Raw genomic sequence first — 26234 nt, forward strand, 5'->3', positions numbered from 1 at the left:
AGAAAGGAAAACACACAACTTCTAAAAGTGGCGCTTATCACAGCAATAACAATTTTTACAATGAACAAACGTAACAATTTTCAAATATGACGTAAAACAAAAACAAAGCCCACTAAAAATCTGTTCAAATTTGTGATAAAAACTAAATTGAAAAGCGCCACCACTTAAAAACATAGCTGGTGTCTCTGCAAAAAAAGAGTCTTCAGTAATGCATATGAAAATAGGAATGAATGGTTTGGCTTTTATATGGTTTCTCAGATTTTTGTTAGGCTTTTCTGAAAATTGAATGTTTATTTTAATTTTTATTTTATATGTTTTGTCCCCTCTAAAAATATTCAGAATATGTTCCACAATCTATGGTTTCAAAACATAAGCATGTGAAGTAAAAGAACGAAATGTTGTCGCTTCGGATGCTTGAATAGAAACAAATACTTTATCTATTCATTTTTACTGTATCGCCATCCAAGTAGGGCAATTCAATTGGAAATATTGACATTTTCCAAAAATTTCGTTGTAACTTTATACAAATTTCGGGGTCATTGATAGTTTTTAAATTGTGTCAAAAAATGATTAATTACATTGATAAGCGGCCATTGTTGATTTTTTTTTAATAGAATGGTTTTCTTAATGCTTGGGGAAGAGCTCTGTGGGATATTTAAAAAAGTCCAACGAAGGCAAAACAGACATATTTCGATGAAAATAACTAACTAGAACCTCGAACTGAACTCAGAGGTATATAACAGAAAAGTTCACCAATGCACAGAAAAAAATATTTGTTGTTTTCAATCTCGAAATTAATTGATCTAAAATTTCTTCAATCACAGAAAAAATTTCTCCAATCACCAACGTCAATTAAAAAATTAATTGACCCAATTAAAAAATTAATTGATCCAATTAAAAAATTAATTGATCCAATTAAAAATTTAATTGATCCAATTAAAAATTTAATGAAATCAATTAATTTTTCAATGAAATTTTTTTTGATGCCCAATTAAAACTGTGATTGATACTATCATTTTCGTGATTGAAGACATTTCAATAAAAAATTTAATTGGATCAAATAATTTTGTAATTGAATACGTTTCTGACCATACAACGGAAGGAAAAATACTTTCCTCCGGAGCGAAATTTCGGATAATTTTCAAAAAAAAAAATAATTGTTACTTTAACTTTTTAATCAAACCCGGAAGACTAAGTCAGTTAAAAAATTATGGATTTTTTTTTTTAATTTTTAGTTAAAAAATTTATACAATAATCAAACTAGAAAGTGCTTAAAACTAGTTTTAGAAAGTGATTGAAACATACTCGCAGTATAGTTATTAAAAATGGTTTCGTTTTTAATCAAAAAATAATTGAATTAATTAAAAATTAATTATGGTTACGTTTTTAATCAAAAAAATATTTGAATTAATTAACATTTAATTAAAAAATTAAAAATTTAATTGAAATTTGCTAATAAAATACTTTCTTTATGAACGAAATTTTAAACAAACGAAATTCCCTTTTATTGTAAATTAATTTCTGTAGGAACAAATAAACCCGAATCTGTGACAATTGCCTCTAATTTTTATACCCTGCGCCACACTGTGGAACAGGGTATTTTAAGAACCCAGAAGGAGACGAGATAGACACATGGTGTCTTTGGCAAAAATGCTCAGGGTGGGCTCCTGAGTCGATATAGCCATGTCCGTCTATCCGTCTGTCCGTGAACATATTTTTGTAATCAAAGTCTAGGTCGCAGTTGTAGTCCAATCGACTTCAAATTTTGCACAAGTATGTGTTTTGGCTCAGAATAGAACCCTATTGATTTTGGAAAGAAGAAATCGGTTCAGATTTAGATATAGCTCCCATATATATATTTCGCCCGATATGGACTTATATGGCCCCTGAAGACAGAGTTTTAGCCTAATTTGCTTAAAATTTTGCACAAGAAGAACAATTTTTTTTCAAATTTTATTGAAATCGGTTCAGATATAGATATAGCTCCCATATATATCTTTCGCCCGATATGGACTAATATGGTACCAGAAGCCAGAGTTTTACCCCAATTTGGTTGAAATTTTGCACTAGGAGTACAATTAGTAGTGTAGTCAAGTGTGCCAAATTTTATTGAAATCGGTTTAGATTTAGATATATGTAGCTCCCTTATATATCATTTGCCCGATTTACACTCATATGACCACAGTGGCCAATCTTTTATTCCGATTTGATTGAAATTTTGCACAGGGAGTGGAATTAGCATTGTAGCTATTCGTGCCAAATTTGGTTGAAATCGGTTCAGATTTAGATATAGCTCCCATATAGCTTTCGCCCGATTTACACATATATGACCACAGAGGCCAATTTTTTGCTCCGGTTTAGTTGAAATTTTGCACAGGGAGTAGAATTAGCATTGTAGCTATGCGTGCCAAATTTGGTTGAAATCGGTTCAGATTTAGATATAGCTCCCATATATATGTTTTTCGGCTTTCGACAAAAATGGTCAAAATACCAACATTTTCCTTGTAAAATCGCCACTGCTTAGTCGAAAAGTTGTAAAAATTACTCTAATTTTCCTAAACTTCTAATACATATATATCGAGCGATAAATCATAAAGAAACTTTTGCGAAGTTTCCTTAAAATTGCTTCAGATTTAAATGTTTTCCAATTTTTTTTTTAATAACATTGTGTTCCACCCTTAAATTTTGAGTCTATAGATTTTGTAGAAGTCTATCAAATTCTGTCCAGATCGAGTGATATTTAAATGTATGTATTTGGGACAAACCTTTATATATAGCCCCCAACACATTTGACGGATGTGATATGGTATCGAAAATTTTGATCTACAAAGTGGTGCAAGGTATAATATAGTCGGCCCCGCCCGACTTTAGACTTTCCTTACTTGTTTTAATATGCTTTTAAAGAAAATTTGTTAGCTTCAAAAGAAATCTTTGTTTGTCTAAAATTTCGTTCGTTAGAAAATAAAACCCTTCTTTTCCATATTAATTTTGTACAACAGACGATTTTTGTGCTTGTTCTGTGAAGAATTTTTTTTTATTTTTACGGCATTGAAAGTCGATTATAGTTCAAAAAACGAGTCGATGTTGATCAACATCGAATGTCGATTAGTGAATAGCTTTATACACCACCCATAAATAAAGAAGTGCATGAAGCTAATTTTGCCAAAACATATTCGGAGTTTTATGAAAAAATCCATAATCTTCGATCTTCTTGGAGTATAGAAAACTGAATGTGTATCAATAATTGTCTTCAACGTCAAAAAATTGCATATAACAATATCCCCTTGATGATGTTGTTTTTTTGTTTATATTTCCTTAAATATTTTCACATATTGTTTTATAAACGATTTTCATGTCCACCATGGTTGTTGTTTGTTGATGACTGTTTGATTTCCATTTTAAAATGTATTTTTCAATTGTTTACATTTTGCTTGACTTTGTTGCTGTTGTGATAATTTGTTGTAGTTGTTGTTTTTATTGTTATTTTTTCATGGTGCATTGTGAAGAACAAAACGTCCATGTGATGCTGCTTCTCCTTCACTATCAGTGATTTTTAGTTTCCATTCTCAATCTATCTTTCGTAAACTGAAATTTGAAACGTTTTATTTGGCTTAGATGTCAACGACGCAAGCATGATGCATGCAATGTAACAATTCACCTATCCCTTCATATATATCCGTCTATCCATCCATCCACCCTTGTATCTATTGTAATCCAACTGCCACTACTCTACTGCTAGGGGCCCGACAATATTACGCTTTGTTAAATCGAAATTGAAAAGATGTGACAATAGATATGTAATGCAAATTTAAGTGAAGATTTCCAAGCAGTGAATAAATGAACAATTGATGGGGTTTGTCATTAAAAAAAAATCCCATATTTGACATTTAGGAGGGGAATGTTCTGGGAAACGAAATGTTTCTATAGATGAGGCGGGGGCAACATTATGATGGAGGAAGATTTTGTTAAGCTATGCGTACCCTATAAAAATTTTGATGAGTTCAAACTTATGTTGGTGGCTTTTACTCTGCTCAGTATTATTAGCCATTGTAACGTATTCGGTTATTAGTTTCATGCATCAATTGTTATGTGTACTTGGTTTGGAGATATTATTCAAAATTATACTTGGGTTGTTAAGCAAACAACGCCCAAGGTTAGGTTAGGTTAGGTTAGGTTAGGTGGCAGCCCGATGTATCAGACTCACTTAGGATATTCAGTCCATTGTGATACCACATTGGTGAACTTCTTGAGCTTAACATGGAATTTTCCATGTTAAGCTCAATGACAAGGGACCTCCTTTTTATAGCCGAGTCCGAACGGCGTTCCACATTGCAGTGAAACCACTTAGAGAAGCTTTGAAACCCTCAGAAATGTCACCAGCATTACTGAGGTAGGATAATCCACCGCTGAAAAACTTTTTGGTGTTCCGTCGAAGCAGGAAACGAACCCACGACCTTGTGTATGCAAGGCGGGCAAGCTAACCAAGGATTTTCTGGAATCTTTTTAGTCTTAAAGTTTGCTGTGGTATATGTACAGTAAAGGTGTGCACGTGACACGAAATTCTCGTGACACGCGTGAATCACATGAGTCGTGAAAAAAATCCAAAGCAACTCTCGTTAATGTGCGTGAATGGGACTAAACTAAATATGTCGTGCGTAAGCGCGCGTGAGAAATAAAATTGGTTCGTGAATGTACATGAATAAAATTTCTGCAAAATCATGCTCGAGAAAAAAAAATCATGATTTAATTCTTCATACTCGTATGTAAACTTAAACTAATTTAGCTCTCGAACTATATTATAGTTTTGCATTTGGTTTCCTTTGCTGATTTCCGTTTGGAAAATGTCGTGAGTCTCGTGAATTTGTCGTGAATCGTGCGTCAGAACTGGTTTTAATTTCGTGAATGTGCGTGAGTGGGATTAGCTACCACACGTATCGTGCGTGAATAAACATTTTGCTTCATGAATGTGCGTGAGTGTGAATGAAATTTCAGTCAGGCGCACACCTCTAATGTACAGTGTTGCCAGTATTGGAGATTTTTCTCCAAAATGGGGAGATTTTTTCGTGAATGGGGACGAAATATCTGAGTTGGGGACTTGGGGATTTAGTGGGGCATTTCCATAAATTTGGGGATATTTGTGGGGATTTTTTCGAGAAATCGGTTTAATATTTTTTAACAAAATTTTATTTCTATAGAAAATTATGTCAAAATTTTATTTGTATAGAAAATTTTCACAAAATTTTAATTCTAAAGAAAATTTTGTTAAAATTTTATTTCTATAGAAAATATTGCATTTCTATAGAAAATTTTGTCAAAATTTTATTTCTATAGAAAACTTTGTCACAATTTTATTTTTATAGAAAATTTTGTCACAATTTTATTTCTATAGAAAATTTTGTCACAATTTTATTTCTATAGAAATTTTGTCAAAATTTTATTTCTATAGAACATTTTGTAAAAATTTTATTTCTATAGCAAACCCTCTCAACATTTTATTTCTGTAGAATTTTTTCACAAAATTTTATTTGTATAGAACATTTTCACAAAATTTTAATTTTAAAGAAAATTTTGTTAAAATTTTATTTCTATAGAAAAAATTGTATTTCTATAGAAATTTTTGTCAAAATTTTATTTCTATAGAACATTTTGTAAAAATTTTATTTCTATAGCAAACATTGTCAACATTTTATTTCTATAGAATTTTTTCACAAAATGTTATTTCTATAGAAAATTTTGTCAAAACTTTATTTCTATAGAAAACTTTTTCAAGATTTTATTTCTATAGAAAATTTTGTAAAAATTTTATTTCTATAGCAAACTTAGTCAACATTTAATTTTTATAGAAAATTTTCACAAATTATATTTCTATGGAAAATGTTGTCAAAATTCTGTTTCTATAAAAAATGTTGTCAACATTTTATTTCTGTAGCAAACTTTGTCAAAATTGTATTTCTATAGAAAATTTTGTCAAAATTCTAATTTCACAAAATTTTATTTCTATAGAAAATTTTGTCACAAATTTTTATTTCTATAGAAAATTTTGTCAAAATTTTATTTCTATTGGAAATTTTGTCAAAATTCTGTTTCTATAAAAAATGTTGTAAAAATTTTATTTCTATAGAAAATTTTATCAAAATTTTATTTCTATAGAAAATTTTGTCAAAATTGTATTTCTACAGAAAATTTTGTCAAAATTGTATTTCTATAGAAAATTTTGTCAAGATTTTATTTCTATAGCAAACTTAGTCAACATTTTATTTCTATAGAAAATTTTCACAAATTATATTTCTATAGAAAATTTTGTCAAAATTCTGTTTCTATAAAAATTTTGTCAAAATTGTATTTCTGTAGCAAACTTTGTCAAAATTTTATTTCTATAGAAAATTTAGTCAAAATTCTATCTCAATAGAAAATTTTCACAAATTTTTATTTCTATAGAAAAATTTGTCAAAATTTTATTTCTATAGCAAACTTAGTCAACATTTTATTTCTATAGAAAATTTTCACAAATTATATTTCTATAGAAAATTTTGTCAAAATTCTGTTTCTATAAAAATTTTTGTCAAAATTGTATTTCTGTAGCAAACTTTGTCAAAATTTTATTTCTATAGAAAATTTAGTCAAAATTCTATCTCAATATAAAATTTTCACAAATTTTTATTTCTATAGAAAAATTTGTCAAAATTTTATTTCTATAGCTAACTTAGTCAACATTTTATTTCTATAGAAAATTTTCACAAAATTATAATTTTGTCAAAATTCTATTTCTATAGAAAATTTTCACAAAATTGTACGTTTGTACAAATTTATTTCGGCAATGACTGGCTGGCTATCTTAAACTTTTTTCGGAAGATTCAAGTGCGGTTCCCTTTGGGTTTAGTGAACTGCCTGAATTTATTTTGATAATTGGTTGATAGTTTTGCTGCAAGTAGAGGATGCTGATGAGAAATGTGGTAATTCCAGCGTCCATCCAACCATCTTGCAGTCTATAGGGCTTTGCCCAAATAAATTTGACAAACATTCTTTTCCTCTGTTGGTTAAGCTACTCTTGTAGTTTAGTCAACGCAATGGTTTTAAAGCTGAGATCAAAACAACAAATATGATTAAAGTACAAACCAACAATAAAAACAAAAACGAAAATTTTATTTCTATAGAAAATTTTGTCAACATTTTATTTCTGTAGCAAACTTTGTCAAATTTTATTTGTATAGACAATTTAGTCAAAATTTTACTTGTATAGAAAATTTTGTCAAAATTGTATTTGTATAGAAAATTTTGTCAAAATTTTATTTGTATAGAAAATTTTATTTCTGTATAGAAAATTTTGTCAAAGTTTTATTTCTATAGAAAAATGCTGTAGAAAATCAGTAATAATTTGAATTGTTTTTTTTTTAATCAAATAAAATTTTAAAATTAAAATATAAATAGATTTCGAAACACAAAAACCAGGATATCTGTGACCGTCTTCCAAAATCGAGAAATAAAAAAAAAAAAGAATTTCTCCGAAATACCTCGCGAAATAATTTCAAAATTGACAAGCTGAGTAAAATTATAAATTGGCGTTTGGGCACTCGAAATAAAATCATGTATGTGCTTCTAAACCAAATGTTCCATTTGCACCCTTTTGTCGTGAAATAAAGAGGTACAAAGTTTGTTTTATTTTAAGAAATAAAAATAATTTCTTGTAGACCATTATTGTAAAAATGATTTATTACACTAAGTCGATATAACTAGAAGAAGCTTGTTAAGTGCTTTGGTACTTCAGTCCAGAGTGATCTGGAGGTTAGTCGATAGGTTTAGCTGGGCAGCTAAAGCTACCAGCTGCGCTGCTATCAATCACCAAAACTACCCTAGTCTGCCGTGGGAGGTCTCTTTCCTCCGGTGCTATGGGCGTTGGTCGGACTCCGAGAATACGATTAACCTTGTAGCTTCTTACCGCTTCAGATACAATATTCTCATGAATCCTGTTCAGACCTACCTGGTATGCGGTCTGATCTATAGGCTCCCGTTTGTAGCGCTTGGTCTGGCGGTCCAGGATGATCTTTGTGTCCACATTCTTCATTGCTTCCAACTTAGGCAATAAGAACTACTTTACTTATCAGCCCAATGGAAGACATGTTTAGCTCATTCCAAATATTATTAGCCAATATTTTCGCCCAATCCCGCCGAAAAGTCATCTTGAGGTTATCGACACTTTGTATTATTTAGATTTTGGTCGGCATTGGGAGGAAGAAATGAAGCGAGGAATCTCGTTTCTTAGTCATTCTTGGTTGATGCGTGTTCACAGCAAAAAATTTCACGAAAATTTTTCTTTTTTTTAAAGGCTTAATTGGGTTTTAAAAAATAATCAATTAAAATTTTAATTGATTCAACAATTTTTTAAATTGAAACAAAAATCAATCACAGCAAATAATATCAATCAATTTTTTAATTGGATCAACTAATTTTTTAATTGATACCATCATTTCTGTGATTGAAGACATTTCAATTAAAAATTAATTGGATCCATTAATTTCGTGATTGACGAGAAAAAATATTTTTTTTGTGTGTTAATGAATATGAGCGGGAAGCGACCATCGGGACCTTTACCATCGGCGACGTTTGAGTACTGGTGGCCAATTGAAGATATAAATTAAGTAACTGGCCATTATCGTGCCATGGACTGATATGGACCAATTCTGGCACGGTTGTTAGAGACCATATACTAACACCATGTTCCAAATTTCAACCGGATCGGATGAAATTTGCTTCTCTTACAGGCTCCGCAAGCCAAATCTGGGGATCGGTTTATATGGGAGGCTATATATAATTGTGAACCGATGTGGACCAATTATTGCATGGATGTTAGAGACCATATACTAACACCCCGTTGCACATTTGAACCCGATCGAATGAATTTTGCTCGTCCAAGAGGCTCCGGAGGTCAAATCTGGAGAACGGTTTATATGGGGGCTATATATAATTATGGACCTAACATATGTGGACCAATTTTTGCATGGTTGTTAGAGACCATATACCAACATCATGTACCAAATTTCAGCAACATCGGATGAAATTTGCTTATCTTTGAGGTTCCGCAAGCCAAATCTGCGGATCGGTTTATATGGGGGCTATATATAATTATGGACCGATGTGGACCAATTTTTGCATGGTTGTTAGAGACCGTATACCAACACCATGTACCAAATTTCAGCAACATCGGATGAAATATGCTTATCTTAGAGGGTCCGCAAGCCAAATCTGAGGGTCCGTTTATATGGGGGCTATATATAATTATGGACCGATGTGGATCAATTTTTGCATGGTTGTTAGAGACCGTATATCAACTCCATGTACCAAATTTCAGCCGGATCGGATGAAATATGCTTCTTTTAGAGGGTCCGCAAGCCAAATCTGAGGGTCCGTTTATATGGGGGCTATAAGTAAAAGTGGGCCGATATGGCCCATTTTCAATACCATATGACCTACATCAATAACAACTACTTGTGCCAAGTTTCAAGTCGATAGCTTGTTTCGTTCGGAAGTTAGCGTGATTTCAACAGACGGACGGACGGACATGCTTAGATCGACTCAGAATTTCACCACGACCCAGAATATTTATATATACTTTATGGGGTGTTAGAGCAATATTTCGATGTGTTACAAACAGAATGACAAAGTTAATATACCCCCCATCCTATGGTGGAGGGTATAATTGATTTTTTTTTGTTTCTGAGAGGAGTGTAACGGGCTGTTTTCTGTGGATTCAAAATGCATGGCACATGAATACCTTATAAAATTAACACAATTCTCTTTAAGGCATTAAACATACCCGATTCTCATAATTTCCATCTGGGATAGATAGGACAACTATGAAGGTATAAAGTTGTTTAGAATTAAAAAGGTAAACACCAGTGTTCTGGTTTACGAATTCCCAAAATTTTCCATAACATTCCTGCTTCTGAATCACAATCATATAAAGGGTGATTTTTAAAGAGTTGGACGAAATTTTTTCAAAAAATAAAAAAAAAAACACATTAAATTCAGAAAAAATCAGATAATTTAGTCTATTTGAATACAGATAATGTAATGTTTGAAGATTATTTCATGTAAATGTTGACCGCGTCAGCTGTTTAAAACAGTGTTGCCAAACAGGTAATAGATAAAAAAATCGTCCTTTATAATACTAAATTTATACTTTTATATATTTTCTGTTTGAACCAAAGATTAAAAAATGTTTAATTAAACTAAATATAATGTAATTTTAATACAAATTGCAAATTTTTTAATGTATTTTAATATTCAAAACAAAATTTTAATTATTTTGCTACAACGTTTGTACCAAAAACGCATACACTCCACATACACCACAGAAATGAATCACCTAATTATGCTGCTTAATATGATATTGAAAAACAAAAATTTATTAAAAATATTTTAAATGCTGTTTTTTTCTTTCGATTAAAAAAAAAAACTGTAAAATAATTTCTTTTCCCAAACAGTTTAAAATGTAATTCCCAAAAGTGTTCAGAAGTGCATTTGTATTAGAGCAACATAATCTAAATGTAAAAAAAAAAAAACTAAAAACAAACAATTAATAAAAAAAGAAAAGCATGCAGAGGCTATTATATTATACGCTCCACAAAAAAAATGATAATGTGTAAAAACAGAAAGCTGACAAAAAACTAAATCTTAAATATCAAGAACTCTCTAAGACAAAGGAAACTAATCAACTCATTAATGCATTCCCCTAAATATAAATCAAGAAGAAAATACAAAACCAAGAGACGAACAATTCAATTCCAAATTACTTAATATAAGGAACAAAAAAAAAACAAAAGACTTTTTTTAAACTAACCCTAATAAGCAAAGTAACCTACCAACAAACCTACGAAACTCAAAGTCAAAGCATTTTTTGTAAATTAACTCAATAAGAATCGCTCTCGCCCCCTCTCTCCCTCTAACCAAATAAGCAATTAACTAACTTTTTCAATAATTCATAAAAAAACATACGCATTATTGAAAATAAAAATCATCCAAACCAAACAAACAAACAAAAAACGTCAAACAATTCTAAGCAAGCTAGAAAGCATTTTTTTAATATAACATAACTAAAATTAAATCTACAAACATTCAGTTGCAAACTGGTAAGTGTGCTTGGACTTTTATTTTCGTTTTTTTTTTTACGTTAAATCGTTTGATCCTATTTTGATGCCTAATTTGGAAACAATAAATAATATAAATTATTTTTTTTCTTAAAAAATAAACACAGTTCGCGACGTCCATCACCATCGAAAATGGCGCCCACAACGACTATCGAAACCATAACAATCACCCGACCGTTAAAGGTAAGTGTTCATTATCCTATCCCATACATACACCAAAAAAGTATAGTGAAAATTTCCAAAGAACAAAAAATTTAATTCAACTACAACAAATAATTGCAATAAAAATAAGTTAAAATTAGTGTTAGTTTAACTACGGAATTTTATGCAAAATTAATTAATAATTAATTGAATTATTTTTCGTTGATATTTTTGACAACAAAATTAGATTTTCCTTCCAAAATTACATATTTTTATGAAAACCGGCTGAAGCGGTTTTTTGTTTCAAACGAAATAAAATTTGACAAAATTTTCTATAGAAATACAATTTTGACAAAATTTTCAATAAAAATTAATATTTTGACAATATTTTCTATAGAAAGGATGAATCTTGTAGCTTCTCACCACATCAGCTACAGTAATCTTATGAATCCTGTTCAGACCTACCTGGTATACTGTCTGATCTATAGGCTCCCGTTTGTAGCGCTTGATCTGGCGCTCTTTTGACAAAATTTTCTATAGAAATAAAATTTTCACAAAATTTTCTATAGAAATAAAATTTTGTCAATTTTTTTTATAGGAAATGTTGTCAAAATTTTATTTCTATAGAAAATTTTGTCAAAATTTTATTTCTATAGAAAATTTTATCAAAATTTTTATTTTTATAGAAAATTTTGTCAAAATTTTAATTCTATAGAATTTTTTTTCAAAATTATATTTTTTCTATAGAAAATTTTGTCAAAATTTTATTTCTATAGAAAATTGTATTTCTATAGAAAATTTTGTCAAAATTTTATTTCTATAGAAAATTTTGTCAAAATTTTATTTCTATAGAAAATTTTGTCAGAATTTTATTTCTATAGAAAATTTTGTCAAAATTTTATTTCTATAGAAAATTTTGTCAAAATTTTATTTCTATAGAAATTTTTTTCATAATTTTATTTCTATAGAAAATTTTTTCAAAATTTTGTCAAAATTTTATTTCTATAGAAAATTTTTTCAAAATTTTATTTGTCCATAGAAAAATTTCTTAAATTTTTAATTGTCTACAGAAAATTTTATTAAAGCTTTGTCTATAGAAAATTTTGTCAAATCTTTATTTTTTGAAAATGTTGTCAAAATTTTATTTCTATAGAAAATTTTGTCAAATTTTTATTTCTATACAAAATTTTGTCAATATTTTATTTCTATCGAAAATTTTGTCAAAATTTTATTTCTCTAGAAAATTTTGTCAAAATTTTATTTCTCTAGAAAATTTTGTCAAAATTTTATTTCTATAGAAAATTTTGTCAAAATTTTATTTCTATAGAAAATGTTGTCAAAATTTTATTTCAATAGAAAATTTTGTCAAAATTTTATTTCTATCGAAAATTTTGTCAGAATTTTATTTCTATAGAAAATTTTGTCAAAATTTTATTTCTATAGAAAATTTTGTCAAAATTTTATTTCTATAGAAAATTTTGTCAGAATTTTATTTCTATAGAAAATTTTGTCAAAATTTTATTTCTATAGAAAATTTTGTCAAAATTTTATTTCTATAAAATATTTTGTCAAAATTTTATTTCTATAGAAAATTTTGTCAAAATTTTATTTCTATAGAAAATTTTATTTCTATAAAAAATTTTGTCAAATTTTTTTCTATGGAAAATTTTGTCAAAACTTTATTTCTATAGAAAATGTTATTTCTATAGAAAATTTTGTTAAAATTTTATTTCAATAGAAAATAAAAAAAATTTTGTCAAAATTTTATTTTTATAGAAAATTTTGTCAAAATTTTATTTCTATAGAAAATTTTGTCAAAATTTTATTTAAAAAATATTTTTGAGTGTTGTTGACCTATTTTATGTTTATTCTGATTATTAATTTTGTTCGGCTTGAGGTCATAGAAACCTCAAGCCGAACAAAATTAATAATCAGAATAAAATTTTATTTCTTTAGAAAATTTTGTCAAAATTTTATTTCTATAGAAAATTTTGTCAAAATTTTATTTCTATAGAAAATTTTGTCAAAATTTTATTTCTATAGAAAATTTTATTTCTATAAAAAATTTTGTCAAATTTTTTTTCTATGTAAAATTTTGTCAAAACTTTATTTCTATAGAAAATTTTATTTCCATAGAAAATTTTGTTAAAATTTTACATGTATAGAAAATTTTGTTAAAATTTTATTTCAATAGAAAATTTTGTCAAAATTTTATTTCTATAGAAAATTTTGTCAAAATTTTATTTCTATAGAAAATTTTGTCAAATTTTATTTCTATAGAAAATTTTGTCAAAACTTTGTTTATATAGAAAATTTTGTCAAAATTTATAGAAATTTTTGTTAAAATTTTATTTCTATAGAAAATTTTGTCAAAATTTTATTTCTATAGAAAATTTTGTCAAAATTTTATTTCTATAGAAAATTTTGTCAAAATTTTATTTCTATAGAAAATTTTGTCAAAATTTTATTTCTATAGAAAATTTTGTCAAAATTTTATTTCTATAGAAAATTTTGTCAAAATTTTATTTCTATAGAAAATTTTGTCAAAATTTTATTTCTATAGAAAATTTTGTCAAAATTTTATTTCTATAGAAAATTTTGTCAAAATTTTATTTCTATAGAAAATTTTATCAAAATTTTATTTCTATAGAAAATTTTGTCAAAATTTTATTTCTATAGAAAATTTTGTCAAAATTTTATTTCTACAGAAAATTTTGTTAAAATTTTATTTCTATAGAAAATTTTGTTATAATTTTATTTCAATAGAAAATTTTGTCAAAATTTTATTTCTATAGAAAATTTTGTCAAAATCTTATTTCTATAGAAAATTTTGTCAAATTTTATTTCTATAGAAAATTTTATTTCTATAGAAAATTTTATTTCTATAGAAAATTTTGTCAAATTTTATTTCTATAGAAAATTTTGTTAAAATTTTATTTCTATAGAAAATTTTGTCAAAATTTTATTTCAATAGAAAATTTTGTCAAAATTTTATTTCTATAGAAAATTTTGTCAAAATTTTATTTCTATAGAAAATTTTGTCGAAATTTTATTTCTATAGAAAATTTTGTCAAAATTTTATTTCTATAGAAAATTTTGTCAAAATTTTATTTCTATAGAAAATTTTGTCAAAATTTTATTTCTATAGAAAATTTTGTCAACATTTTATTTCAATAGAAAATTTTGTCAAAATTTTATTTCTATAGAAAATTTTGTCAAAATTTTTACTATAGAAAATTTTGTCAAAATTTTAGTTCTATAGAAAATTTTGTTAAAATTTTAGTTCTATAGAAAATTTTGTCAAAAAATCTATTTATCTTTAGAAAATTTTGTCAACATTTTATTTCTATAAAATATAAAATTTTGTCTTTACTATTTTTAAGAAGTGTAAATAACTTCTGCTTTAGTTAGCATTGAAACTATATGTGGCATTTACTTCATAACATTTTTGAGAAATTTCGTACTGGGGAAAAGTTCGTAAAAAAATTTATTTTTACAAATATAAGTTTATGCATAGACCAAGGAAGGTATAGACAACGAAAGTGAATTCACAGCGCTGTAGTTTGTCTGCACACCGTAGATGGCTCTTTTTCGTCTGCAATTGAGTGATTTTTTAATTTGGCTTTAATTTGTTGTTTTTCCTTTGTTTTCTTGATGAAACACCAAATATTGTAAAAGCATATAAAATTCTATACATCCACACCTTTTTTGTAATGCAAATTCACTGATTTGTACGGTAATTCTCGTTTTTAAAAAAGAAATTGAGTCACTTGACTGCGCAATTGAGTGGAATGACTGCGCACTGCAAATAAACAAAACCATGGTGAATTATCAAGGTATGTCTCTATATTTTCTTGGTCTATGGTTTATGTTAGAATCAGTTTAACAACTGACTTTTTTTCTGTGTAGGGACAAAATGTCTACAAAAAAATGTTTTCGACTTTTGGTCAAGTGGAAACAACGTAGCATTCATATTTGAAAGTCAATAAATATTTATGCGTGGAGCCATATTTTTGTTTGTGTACATTTCTTCAAATAATTCTAATCATATTGCTTTTCCTTTCTTTCATTTCATTTCAATCCAATTCGATTTCGAATTACATATATAGGTCATTGCATTTATATGTGGCGTTATTGTTATACTATTAATGATTATGGCATTGGCTTCCACCGATTGGCTAATGGCTGAAGGCTGGCGTCAAGGTCTATTTGTGCATTGCATTGAAGATGATGTAGTACCACCACTTCCATTTAATATAATCGATCCTCCAGGCTGTTATCCCAGTCGTGATGTTTGTAAGTATATTCGTGGAACTTAAAGAATAACAAAATTAACATAATGATGATAATGATTTCTTTTTTGATTTTTATTTTCATTTATTTCAGTTTACATAAAAGCAACAGCTGTCCTTTGTGTTATAACGTTAATAACAGATGTTATTGCGACAATATTAACGGGGCTTGGTTTGAAAACCCAAAATCACACATTAAAATATAAATTTTATAGAATTGCGGTTTTAGTAATGCTATTATCATGTAAGTAGATGTAAATCTTTTTCATATTGACTAATAGGAGAGCTAAAACAACCATTACTCTTGGATAGCTACCACGAAGTGTTATAAATTCAAATGGTCATATTTTTTGGTGTAAAAATATTGTTTTTTTTTTTTTTTGATTCAAATGATATGATAGGAGGGTTGCCTTTTATATTTCGGAGTTAGAGAACAAAAATAAATACAGTCAGCAAAACAAAAATTGTACACCAATCAATTTTAAATAAATTGTGAAACGATATGATGTAAATATATATCGATGTCTACATTCCAAAGTCTAAAAAGTGAATTTTACAGGAAACAAGAAACAAGTTTTGTTTTTTGAAATTTCTCAAAACACGTATAAGATAGAAATTCCCTTATTTTCTGTATTAAAATCATATTTTTTTTATAATTTTTTTAGTATGTACGAACTCAAAATGGTGATAATAGAACATGTCTAAAAATGACTTAGACCACTTTAGACCGAACAAAGCTTTTTGCCCTTTTTGGATTGGTAATTTTTTAAAACTTTAGACACAGGCTAAGTACAATATAAACCATAACTTTTGATAGAAATGTCCAATAAATTCGAACTTTTGACAGGATGCAATTCACATCAATCCGAATAAAAAACAGCGAACTCCATCATAACATGCTAAGACGACTTAGCGTACTCTGGAATGAGGGCATCGATATGTATTATATCTAAAATTAAAGCTTGATATTCCAGCTAAAAAATATATTAAATAATTCTGATTTATTTCGGTTTACGGAAAAAATAAAAAAAAATTGTACACAAAAAAAATAATTATTACCAATTATTTCACTGCGAGAAATTTAAGGATATCCCCCACCAAATTCTCAGCCACACTATTCGCTACATGGATGGCAGCAGTACGCAAACAGTTGAATATTAGTGTCGATGGCAATGTTCCTTTGAGGACTTTGTTAAGATCAGGAATCTACCATGTTTCAATAGTATTATCATCACCCAATCACCACTCGATATTGCTCAATCATATCGTTTTCCGGGTTAACACAAAATCAATTAATTATTTTGCCGAGAACATCATCGTTAATATATGAGCGGTAATTTATGGTAAGGATTTGTATGTTATGGAACTCTCTTCCGGTTTACTTAAAGGCATTTGGCTTCTCGAATCCTCTTTTTTAGAGGGAACTAATGGACCACTTCAATCAATAAAGTCGCATACCATATAGTACCATATTTTCCTAACAGAAATAAAAATATTTTTTTGTTATGATTATTGAATTATTATTGTTACATGTATATTATTTAATATGAAATTTATGAAATAATATATTAATCGTATATGGCCAATATTGGATCGATTACAATGGATTAAATAAAAAAATTACCCCAAAATTCTCGGAGTCACATTCGACAGCCTTTTCAAGTCGTCTGCCCATGTCACAGCAATTTGTAATAAGCTCCGTGGTAGAAACAAAGTCCTCAAGTCCCTTGCCGGCGGTACTTGGGGTGCGGACAAAGAAACCATGTTAACTACCTATAAGGCAATTGGCCGGTCAGTGGTGAACTATGCATCTCCAGTGTGTACACCGCAGACTAGTGATACGCAGTGGAATAACATACAGACCTGGCAGAACGCTGCCCTTAGAACTGTGACACCCCTGGATCACCTTTATGATCATCCTTGTGCGAAGACACAACTACATATTGTCAAAGCAGTATGTCCTGGGTTGTTATCGCAGTAATCATCCAAACCACCATCTCATGGATACACAACCACCACCCAGGAACGTAAGGGTTGATATACATCATCTAGAGCGCGAAATCTAGCGCTGCAAAGGGAGCCTCTAGATCAAGCAGCGTACCGGGCAGTTAGGGTTAGATTAGGTGGCAGCCCGATGTATCAGGCTCACTTAGACTATTCAGTCCATTGTGCTACCACATTGGTGAACTTCTCTCTTATCACTGAGTGCTGCCCGATTCCATGTTAAGCTCAATGACAAGGGACCTCCTTTTATAGCCGAGTCCGAACGGCGTTCCACATTGCAGTGAAACCACTTAGAGAAGCTTTGAAACCCTCAGAAATGTCACTAGCATTACTGAGGTGGGATAATCCACCGCTGAAAAACTTTTTGGTGTTCGGTCGAAGCAGGAATCGAACCCACGACCTTGTGTATGCAAGGCGGGCATGCTAACCATTGCACCACGGTGGCTCCGGGCAGGTTTTAACAGGATTCATGAGGAGCACCGGAGGAAAGAGACCTCCCACGGTAGACTAGGGTAGTTTTAGCCCAATTAAGATCAGGCAAGTGCAGCCGCCTCAATTTCTAACTATCAGTGATTGATAGCAGCGTAGCTGACGTATGTCCAATTTGCAACCCAGGGCCACATGACACGCGTCATATTTTCTCTTGCCCAGCTAAACCAATCCGACTTACCACCAGATCACTCTGGACACACCCCACCTTAGTCGCAGAGTTCCTCGATCTGGCTACAAGCTGAAGTACCAAAGTGTATATAGCAAAAAATGGATGAAATCACAATAAACTGTTACAACAACAACAACAATTATTGGTTCAAATACTAACGGCCATTTTCATGTAGGTTCGATAGTCTTTGACTTTCAGTTAACAGGAAGTGCATTGCAAATATCTTCTCTCCGGTTAACTTTAACTGAAAAATTTTCAGCAGTTAAGTTCCTAACTGGCAAATCGAATATATAGGCAAGATGACAGATATATCCATACTACGATGTAAAAGTTCGTTAGCTAACGTAGCACTAACGGAGCTTCATGAAACTGGGGTAAATTTTTAATATATTACACATACTGTTACTCTCGTAGGTGGAAATGTGACGGCATGCAAATGGTATTGGAAACCTCATATTTCATGAAGGAAATATACACAAAATAGAAAATTTTAATATTCTGAAGAATAATTTGTACGAATCTGCCCAAGAAATGGGTCTGGAAGATGATTTTGTGTTTGTCCAAGATAATGACCCCAAGCATACGTCTCATATAATTAAAGAACACTTGCTATATAACACCAAAAAAGTATTACCTCACCCTCCGCAGAGCCCGCACATGAATCCAATACACCTGTGGACATATATGACAACAAAGCTGAAGAACTTTAAAATTTTTAGCTCTTAGAAACTCCCAAAAACGTCCTTATGGATATATGGAGCTCAATTCCCGGGCAGTAGAAAATACTGAGGGCTACCATAGGTTTGGTTACGTTAGGTTAGGTTAGGTGGCAGCCCGATGTATCAGGCTCACTTAGGCTATTCAGTCCATTGTGATACCACATTCCATGTTAAGCTCAATGACAAGGGACCTCCTTTTTATAGCCGAGTCCGAACGGCGTTCCACATTGCAGTGAAACTACTTCGAGAAGCTTTGAAACCCTCAGAAATGTCACCAGCATTACTGAGGTGGGATAATCCACCACTGAAAAACTTTTTGGTGTTGGGTCGAAGCAGGAATCGAACCCACGACCTTGTGTATGCAAGGCGGACATGCTAACCATTGCACCACGGTGGCTCCCTACCATAGGTTAGGTTGTAGAGGATGACATCAATTTTGTGTTGAATTGATGTCCACTTAGACCAATATAGGTCCATTGTGATTCCTCGATGTGATATTTCCTTCTTCTTCCTTCCGATTCGGTCCGCCTTGTCCCAGAACTTCCACCTGCTCGTTTTCTTTAAAAGAAATCTCAGAACAACCAGCCAGAGGCCCTGATGAATGCAAGTATGTTCCATATGCTGCACTCCCGCAGATCAGTGAGTGCCTGACAGAAAATGGAGCCCAGTATCTTGTTTCTTCTGAAGGAGAGCTGGACACTGGCACAGGAAGTGGTACGAGTCCTCCGTAACTTCCGGGTCCAGGCACCATCTACAGATATCAACGTCTTTAAGTCCTATTCTTACCATGTGTTTCCCAAGTGTGTTATGTCCTGTTATGATACCAATCAATGGCCACAATTCTTCTCTGATCATCGACATCAAAATTTCGCTCTTCCTACGTTTCTTTTCGTCCCATACCAACTTGGTTTGCTCGCAACCATCCGAAGAGATCCAGCGTCTTCGCTATAGTTTATCACATTTGACCTCTATCCTGTAATGATAGGAAGATAGTGGTGGAAAAACGTCCGCTAGGACATTATTCGTTTCACGAGGGCCCTCCTTAGCCAGCACATCCGCTTCCTCATTTCCTATTATCCCATAGTGCCCAGGTACCCAGCACAGAGCTATATTATGCTGTTCAGTGAGAACCTTGAGTTCCCTACGACAGCGGCTGACTACCTTAGACCTTATGTCAGCATTGCACAATGCTTTTATAGCTGCCTGACTGTCGATGAAGAAGCTGATATCGCTTCTGAATAACGGCCTCATCAACAGCGACTCATCAGCCTTTGTGGTCTCAGAGATCTCAGCCTGAAAGATACTGCAATCACTATCCAGCGTGTAAGACTCCCTTATCCCCAGTTCACTACAATAGATTCCGTTGCCCGTTCCTTCCTCCATCTTTGATCCGCCCGTATAAATGTTCAGGGCTCATGCCTTCCCACTCCTCTATACTTGGTATAATGTATGTCGGTTTGTGATGATAAACATGCTCCGTGGCCATATGGCCCGTCCCTCTATACTGCCCGGCCAGAATTTTAGTATGCCTGCAGGTTTTTCTCTCCAGCGTGTTCAAGCTTTTAAGTCTCAGAAGTGTCAGTTCTGCAGTCTTCCTTACGTGTAAATCGAGTGGGATAACTCCCATCTGTACCTCCAAAGCGGCAGTGGCTGTGGTCCTCATAGCGCCCGTCATATAGATACTCGTAAGTGCAGTCCTATTTATTCTCGACATATGATTTTGGTGTCTCACGATTGTCCACCGAGGGTCAACTTCGTGCAACTTCGTCAGGAGACTTGTAACCGATAACCTTTCTCCTCCTGGTCCAACTCCGTCTTTCCAGGGTTCACCCCTAAAAGACCCGCTCAGCACATCCGAAATTGAATCCAGGAATTTGCCCGATTTCCCATTATCACAATATAACGAATTTCTCGACACCATTCTTCTCCAATGTCTGCACTACTTTATCAATCTTCGTAGGGCTACCATAAAAAATATTAAAAATGTGTAATATGTAGTCCTTAAACCAAAAATTTTTCTTAGGTTTAGTGTAAACGTTTTTTGGCTATGTGAAATTAACTCTTTTTTTATATGTATATTTCCATAAACGGAATTAAATCTGAATTACTGTTCTTTCTATTCTGTAGCGCGGATCTCAAGCTTTAATTTAAGGTATAAAATTAATTCATATTTTTCACGTCGTTCCACAATTTATTTCAAATTAATTTGTGTACAACCTTTTTTTTTGCTAACTGTACGTTTTATATTTTATTTTTTTATTTTTTTTTTTTTCAATAATCTTATGAGAAGCAAAATGATGACACAATTTTGACGCTCATTGTAGCTGCCATTTCTATTTTGACATACCAGATACCAGAGTGATCTTGGTAACACTTCGTATCAGATTCTCCGTAAAAATTTGTACATTGTGGTAATCTAAAATTATTCTCCATTTTTCTTCAATTCCAGTATTAGCTGTCCTATCGGCCTTAATTATATATCCTGTTTGTTTCGCTGGAGAATTAAATCTAGGTATGTTGAAATGATAAACAAAAATTTTAGTTGTTTGATTAACCGAGCGCATATATTTCTCTCTTTTACCAAATAGCGAATCGACCAATTTGGGAATTCGGTTGGGCCTATGGTGTTGGCTGGGGTGCTGCCATTTTCCTATTTGGAGCTGTTGTTCTTTTACTATGCGATAAAGAATCCGAGGAGATTTACTATAAGGAAAGAAAAATTGTACATGAAAACCAAATGCGCGCCTAGGCCAGGCCGCACGACCTGCCTGACGTCGTTCTTTAGACATATAAGTATACTTTTTGAATTGAAAACGAAACAAATTTTTTAACGATTATTAATTATTATTATAATTATTATGTATTACGATATTATTACGATTTCTATGATTTAGATATTGTTTTTCTTTTTGTCTCTCTCTCTCTCTCTCTACAAATGGTTTACGTACATTACAAAAACACACAAATCTCAAAAATATATTTAAAACAAAAATCAACTTTCTTCCATTCATTCACACTTTGTGTCCACAAACCTATAAACAAAATTTTCCCTTTAAAGGAAAGAAAAATATACTGCAATTTAGTTTTGTTGTTTTAATTTGTTTAATTCTCACCATACCATATATATATATATATTCCTCGATTTATTTTATTTTCATTGTAATCAGCATATAATCGTCTAACTTGTTTACCATGATTTTAAAAAAAAATCGTAAAGCAAAAAAGTAACAAATCACATTATAATGCATAAATTTGATGGGAAAAACCAAATGAAGACAAACCAAAATGCCCAATTTAATGAAAATTAACAGCTAAAGAACAACAACAATTACAATACATATTTAACCAAATCAAGTTGATCATGATGATGATGAAGAAGACGAATAACAACATCATAGGCATTATTAGAATTGCATATATACAACATACATACATATACATTTATACATATAAAAAAAGACAAAAACTATATATATGTGAATCATATCATATTTAAATGCATATATGTAGAAGAATCATATAACAACAATATCGTATATATATATATACATGCAAAGAGCAGAATTTTTTGTTTGGAACTATTTTTTGCCTTATAGTTAATCCTTATTTAATAATGCAGATATATTTTTATTTATTTGTTAAGTAAACTTTAAATTATATAAAATTGTTTAATATTCCCCTATCAGTTAACCTTATGGGCTCTAAGAAATTACTTCCACTTTTATATATGTCCCTTTTTAATTGGGGAATTTGTTCCTATAAATGAAGGCCTCAGTATTTTGTGTGAATTACTCTTGAAAAAAGTTCTAGTAAATTAAATCCCATAAAAATGCAAATAAGTTGGAAATATTTTTTGTAAAATTTTGAATTTAATTCTAATTGAAAAAATATGTGTTATTTATTTGATTACGTTCATTCGTGATATTTTTCGATTTTGGAAAAATTGTTATTCAGGTTCTATTGATATAAATTAAAGTCATAGGTTCATATGGCTTTATCTTATTGCATGGTTGCCACCGATGGCAGAATTCTACTTAAAAATGTAGATTTTTTACTGTTTGGCAAAATATTTTTCTCCAACTAAGAATTTTTTTTTTAAATAAAATTTTTACCAAAATTTCCATAGAAATACAACTTTGACGAAATTTTCTATAGAAATAAAATTTTGACAAAATTTTCTATAGAAATAAAATTTTGACAAAATTTTCTATAGAAATAAAATTTTGACAAAATTTTCTATAGAAATAAAATTTTGACAAAATTTTCTATAGAAATAAAATTTTGACAACATTTTCTATATAAATAAAATTTTGACGAAATTTTCTATAGAAATAAAATTTTGACAAAATTTTCTATAGAAATAAAATTTTGACAACATTTTCTATATAAATAAAATTTTGACGAAATTTTCTATAGAAATAACATTTTGACGAAAGAAATAAAATTTTGACAAAATTTTCTATAGAAATAAAATTTTGACAAAATTTTCTATGGAAATACAACTTTGACAAAATTTTCTATGGGAATACAACTTTGACAAAATTTTCTATGGAAATACAATTTTGACAAAATCTTCTATACAAATAAAATTTTGACAAAATTTTCTATAGAAATAAAATATTGAAAAAATTTTCTATAGAAATAAAATTTTGACAAAATTTTTTGATTGGTAGTTTTTGGTAAAACTCTCTCCAAATTTTGGTAGATTATTTATGGGTCAAGTGGCAACCGTGGCAATAGCTTGAAATAACGCCCGATGAATTTAATATGAATAAAAATTCGCTCAAACAAAATTTGTAATAGGAGCAGTAGAGAAATAGCAAAGATTTTGCTGAAAGATGTAAAGCAATAACTTTTTGTTTAAAAATACCAAATTTTGTCTGCTACTTTGTAAATTCGAAAATTACGATTTTTTGATTTTTTTGTGATCGAATTTTGAATGCTGCTGTCAAAGAAGGAAAGTCATTTCTGGTTTCAATGGCAACCACAAAGTCCTCATAATCTTTTTTAAGTCTGGATAGTATTGGATTTGAATTTCCATGTCGACCAATTTTCACTTATGCCAGAGAAACCATTCAAATACTTCCTAATTGTTTGACTAACCTTCATGATCAGACCAAGGAATTTCTTCTACAACGTTACCTTTGGGGCCCTCAGGGCTTATAGACTTCCATAAGCTTATCCCAAGCTTCACGTAATTTTAAGGTTTTCAGACATAACATGAGAGATGTTAGGAGATTTTTCATATGTAAAATCCCAATCTGATTCCCTCTCAGTGATTCAAGTTAAATCTTTCGGAATTTATCCATCCACAAACTTCCAGTATCCGCTGTGTGAAGACTCCAGATTTCAGAGTTCTTTTCATAGCACCTTTCGATCTGGCACAACGGCGACCTTGTAGCGATTCTTTTCAATGGTAAATAAATACCTCAAAAAAACCCAATGCGCTCTGGGTCCATAACCTGATGGAGTTAATTTGTGACCCTCTAATAATAGAACGTGGGTTAAGATAATTTTTACTCACTTTTATTCGGAAGCAAATGTATTGAAATTTAAAAATTATGACAAGACAGTAAATAACTATCTCAAAAAAAAAAAAACAATGCCCTCTGGGCCCATAACCTGATGGAGTTAATTTGTGACCCCCTAATAATAGAACGTGGGTTAAGATAGTTTTTACACAATTCAGAAGCAAAATTATTTGAATGAAAAAATTATGACAAGACAGAAAAGTATTTCGATACCATGTGATTCATGGCTTAAAAAATTGGGTATATTTCTAATAATTTGTCCATAAATAAATTTTTGACAATGATTGTCGATTGCACAATGGCTTGACGATATTTATGAATAACATTCAATAAAATTTAGAACAAGACCCAAAACGAGCTAAACAAAGACTTCAACTTTTTATTAATTATTGCCTTGTGATCACCATTAAACCTACGATTATCTTATAATGATAAAAGAAAAAATTATAATGATAAAGAAAAAAATAATGAAAAAATTATAATTTTCCAAAATTTTGGCATAGCCTTATTTCGTCGAATCTTGTCATAAAAAATCTTCTGTTTTATAAAATTTTTAATTAGAAATAAAATTTTATTAGAATTTTTATAAAACAAGATTTTTTATGACAAGCTGATACTGTCTATAAAATCGCTTCAGTCTGATTGTCAAATCAAATTAACAGATTGGACGAAATAGGCTATGCCAAAATTTTGGAAAATTTTACAAAACAAATACATCCCAAATATGATTAATTTAATTTTTACTTACTTTTTTCTGCTTATAAAACATTAAAGAATACTTTTGTCATTAATTTAAGAAAACTAAAAATAATTTTAAAAATATTAATTAACTTCCATCGTATGAATCTATCATAAAGGTTGAGCAATTGGATGACAGCTGAACAAAGACCAAGGGAGTGGATGTTGAGAAAGAGTGGGATTAAAGAGGGATCACTTTCTCCCAGTAGAAATAAAATTGTGGACTGTATTGCGGGGTTGTTGTAATCACAGCAGGAATGAAATGACACCAATATCAAACTGAAGTTGCGGGGAAAGCGACTTGAATTCCTATGTGGTATAAAATCTCCGTATTAAAGATATTATACGCGGGTAAAAGAAGAAAAAACACAAGATATTTCAAGAGCAAGTAATCCTTTATTAAATATAGGTGGCTCACCGAAGTGCAAGTGAAGTAATTCTTGGGTTTGTACTTCCAAGGATGTATCGCCATTCATTTTTACACGTTAATTTTTTTTATCGATATATAATTCACAATTAATAGATACAAATTAATTTTAAACTGTTATACAAAAATTATTTCAATTTGTAACGGTTGAAAATTTTAGAAATTCAAATTTGGCAATTCATTTTTAATAATTAAATTATAAAAATTATAAGGAAAATATATAAAAAAAATGTTGTCTGAACATAAGTTTAGATAAAGGTATTTACTTTATTTTAATATAATTTTTTTTGTGGAAGTTATTTCATGGAGCCCTCTCTTTTATTACCTTAAAATCTCCGTATTATTTTAAATACAGTTTAATTACATATTTCATCTATATTCCAGTTTCTTTTAAATATTCCCTCCTTATCGTAACTATTGCAAAACAAAACGAGAAAAAAAACAAACTACCAAACCAACCAAACAAAATAAATTTTTGGCTATTATCGTACATGTAGTATATGTGTGTGTAATTGTGAAAGTATTAGAAAATCTTGCTCTCCTTTTTCTCTCTAAAACAACTTATATACATATAACA

General features: G+C 30.1%; 1 protein-coding gene across 5 annotated transcripts in view; it reads left to right on the forward strand.

Moving 5' to 3' along the window:
• The window catches only part of LOC142220793 (transmembrane protein 47), a 38906-nt gene extending 16949 nt beyond the window's left edge, over nt 1-21957 (forward strand). For 3 of the 5 annotated variants that reach the window (XM_075290138.1, XM_075290140.1, XM_075290139.1), the window contains exons 2-7: nt 10482-11126; nt 11252-11327; nt 15395-15581; nt 15672-15821; nt 21411-21473; nt 21550-21957. In XM_075290138.1, coding sequence (XP_075146253.1) covers nt 11277-11327; nt 15395-15581; nt 15672-15821; nt 21411-21473; nt 21550-21710 — 612 coding nt within the window. In that variant the 5' untranslated portion in view covers nt 10482-11126; nt 11252-11276 and the 3' untranslated portion in view covers nt 21711-21957. The remainder of the gene's footprint in view (nt 1-10481; nt 11127-11251; nt 11328-15394; nt 15582-15671; nt 15822-21410; nt 21474-21549) is intronic. The other 2 variants (XM_075290136.1, XM_075290137.1) reach the window with 1 other exon arrangement.
• Nucleotides 21958-26234: the final 4277 nt, after the last annotated feature.

This window comes from Haematobia irritans, chromosome 1 (genome assembly GCF_050003625.1).
Source record: "Haematobia irritans isolate KBUSLIRL chromosome 1, ASM5000362v1, whole genome shotgun sequence".
Classification (NCBI taxonomy): domain Eukaryota; kingdom Metazoa; phylum Arthropoda; class Insecta; order Diptera; family Muscidae; genus Haematobia; species Haematobia irritans.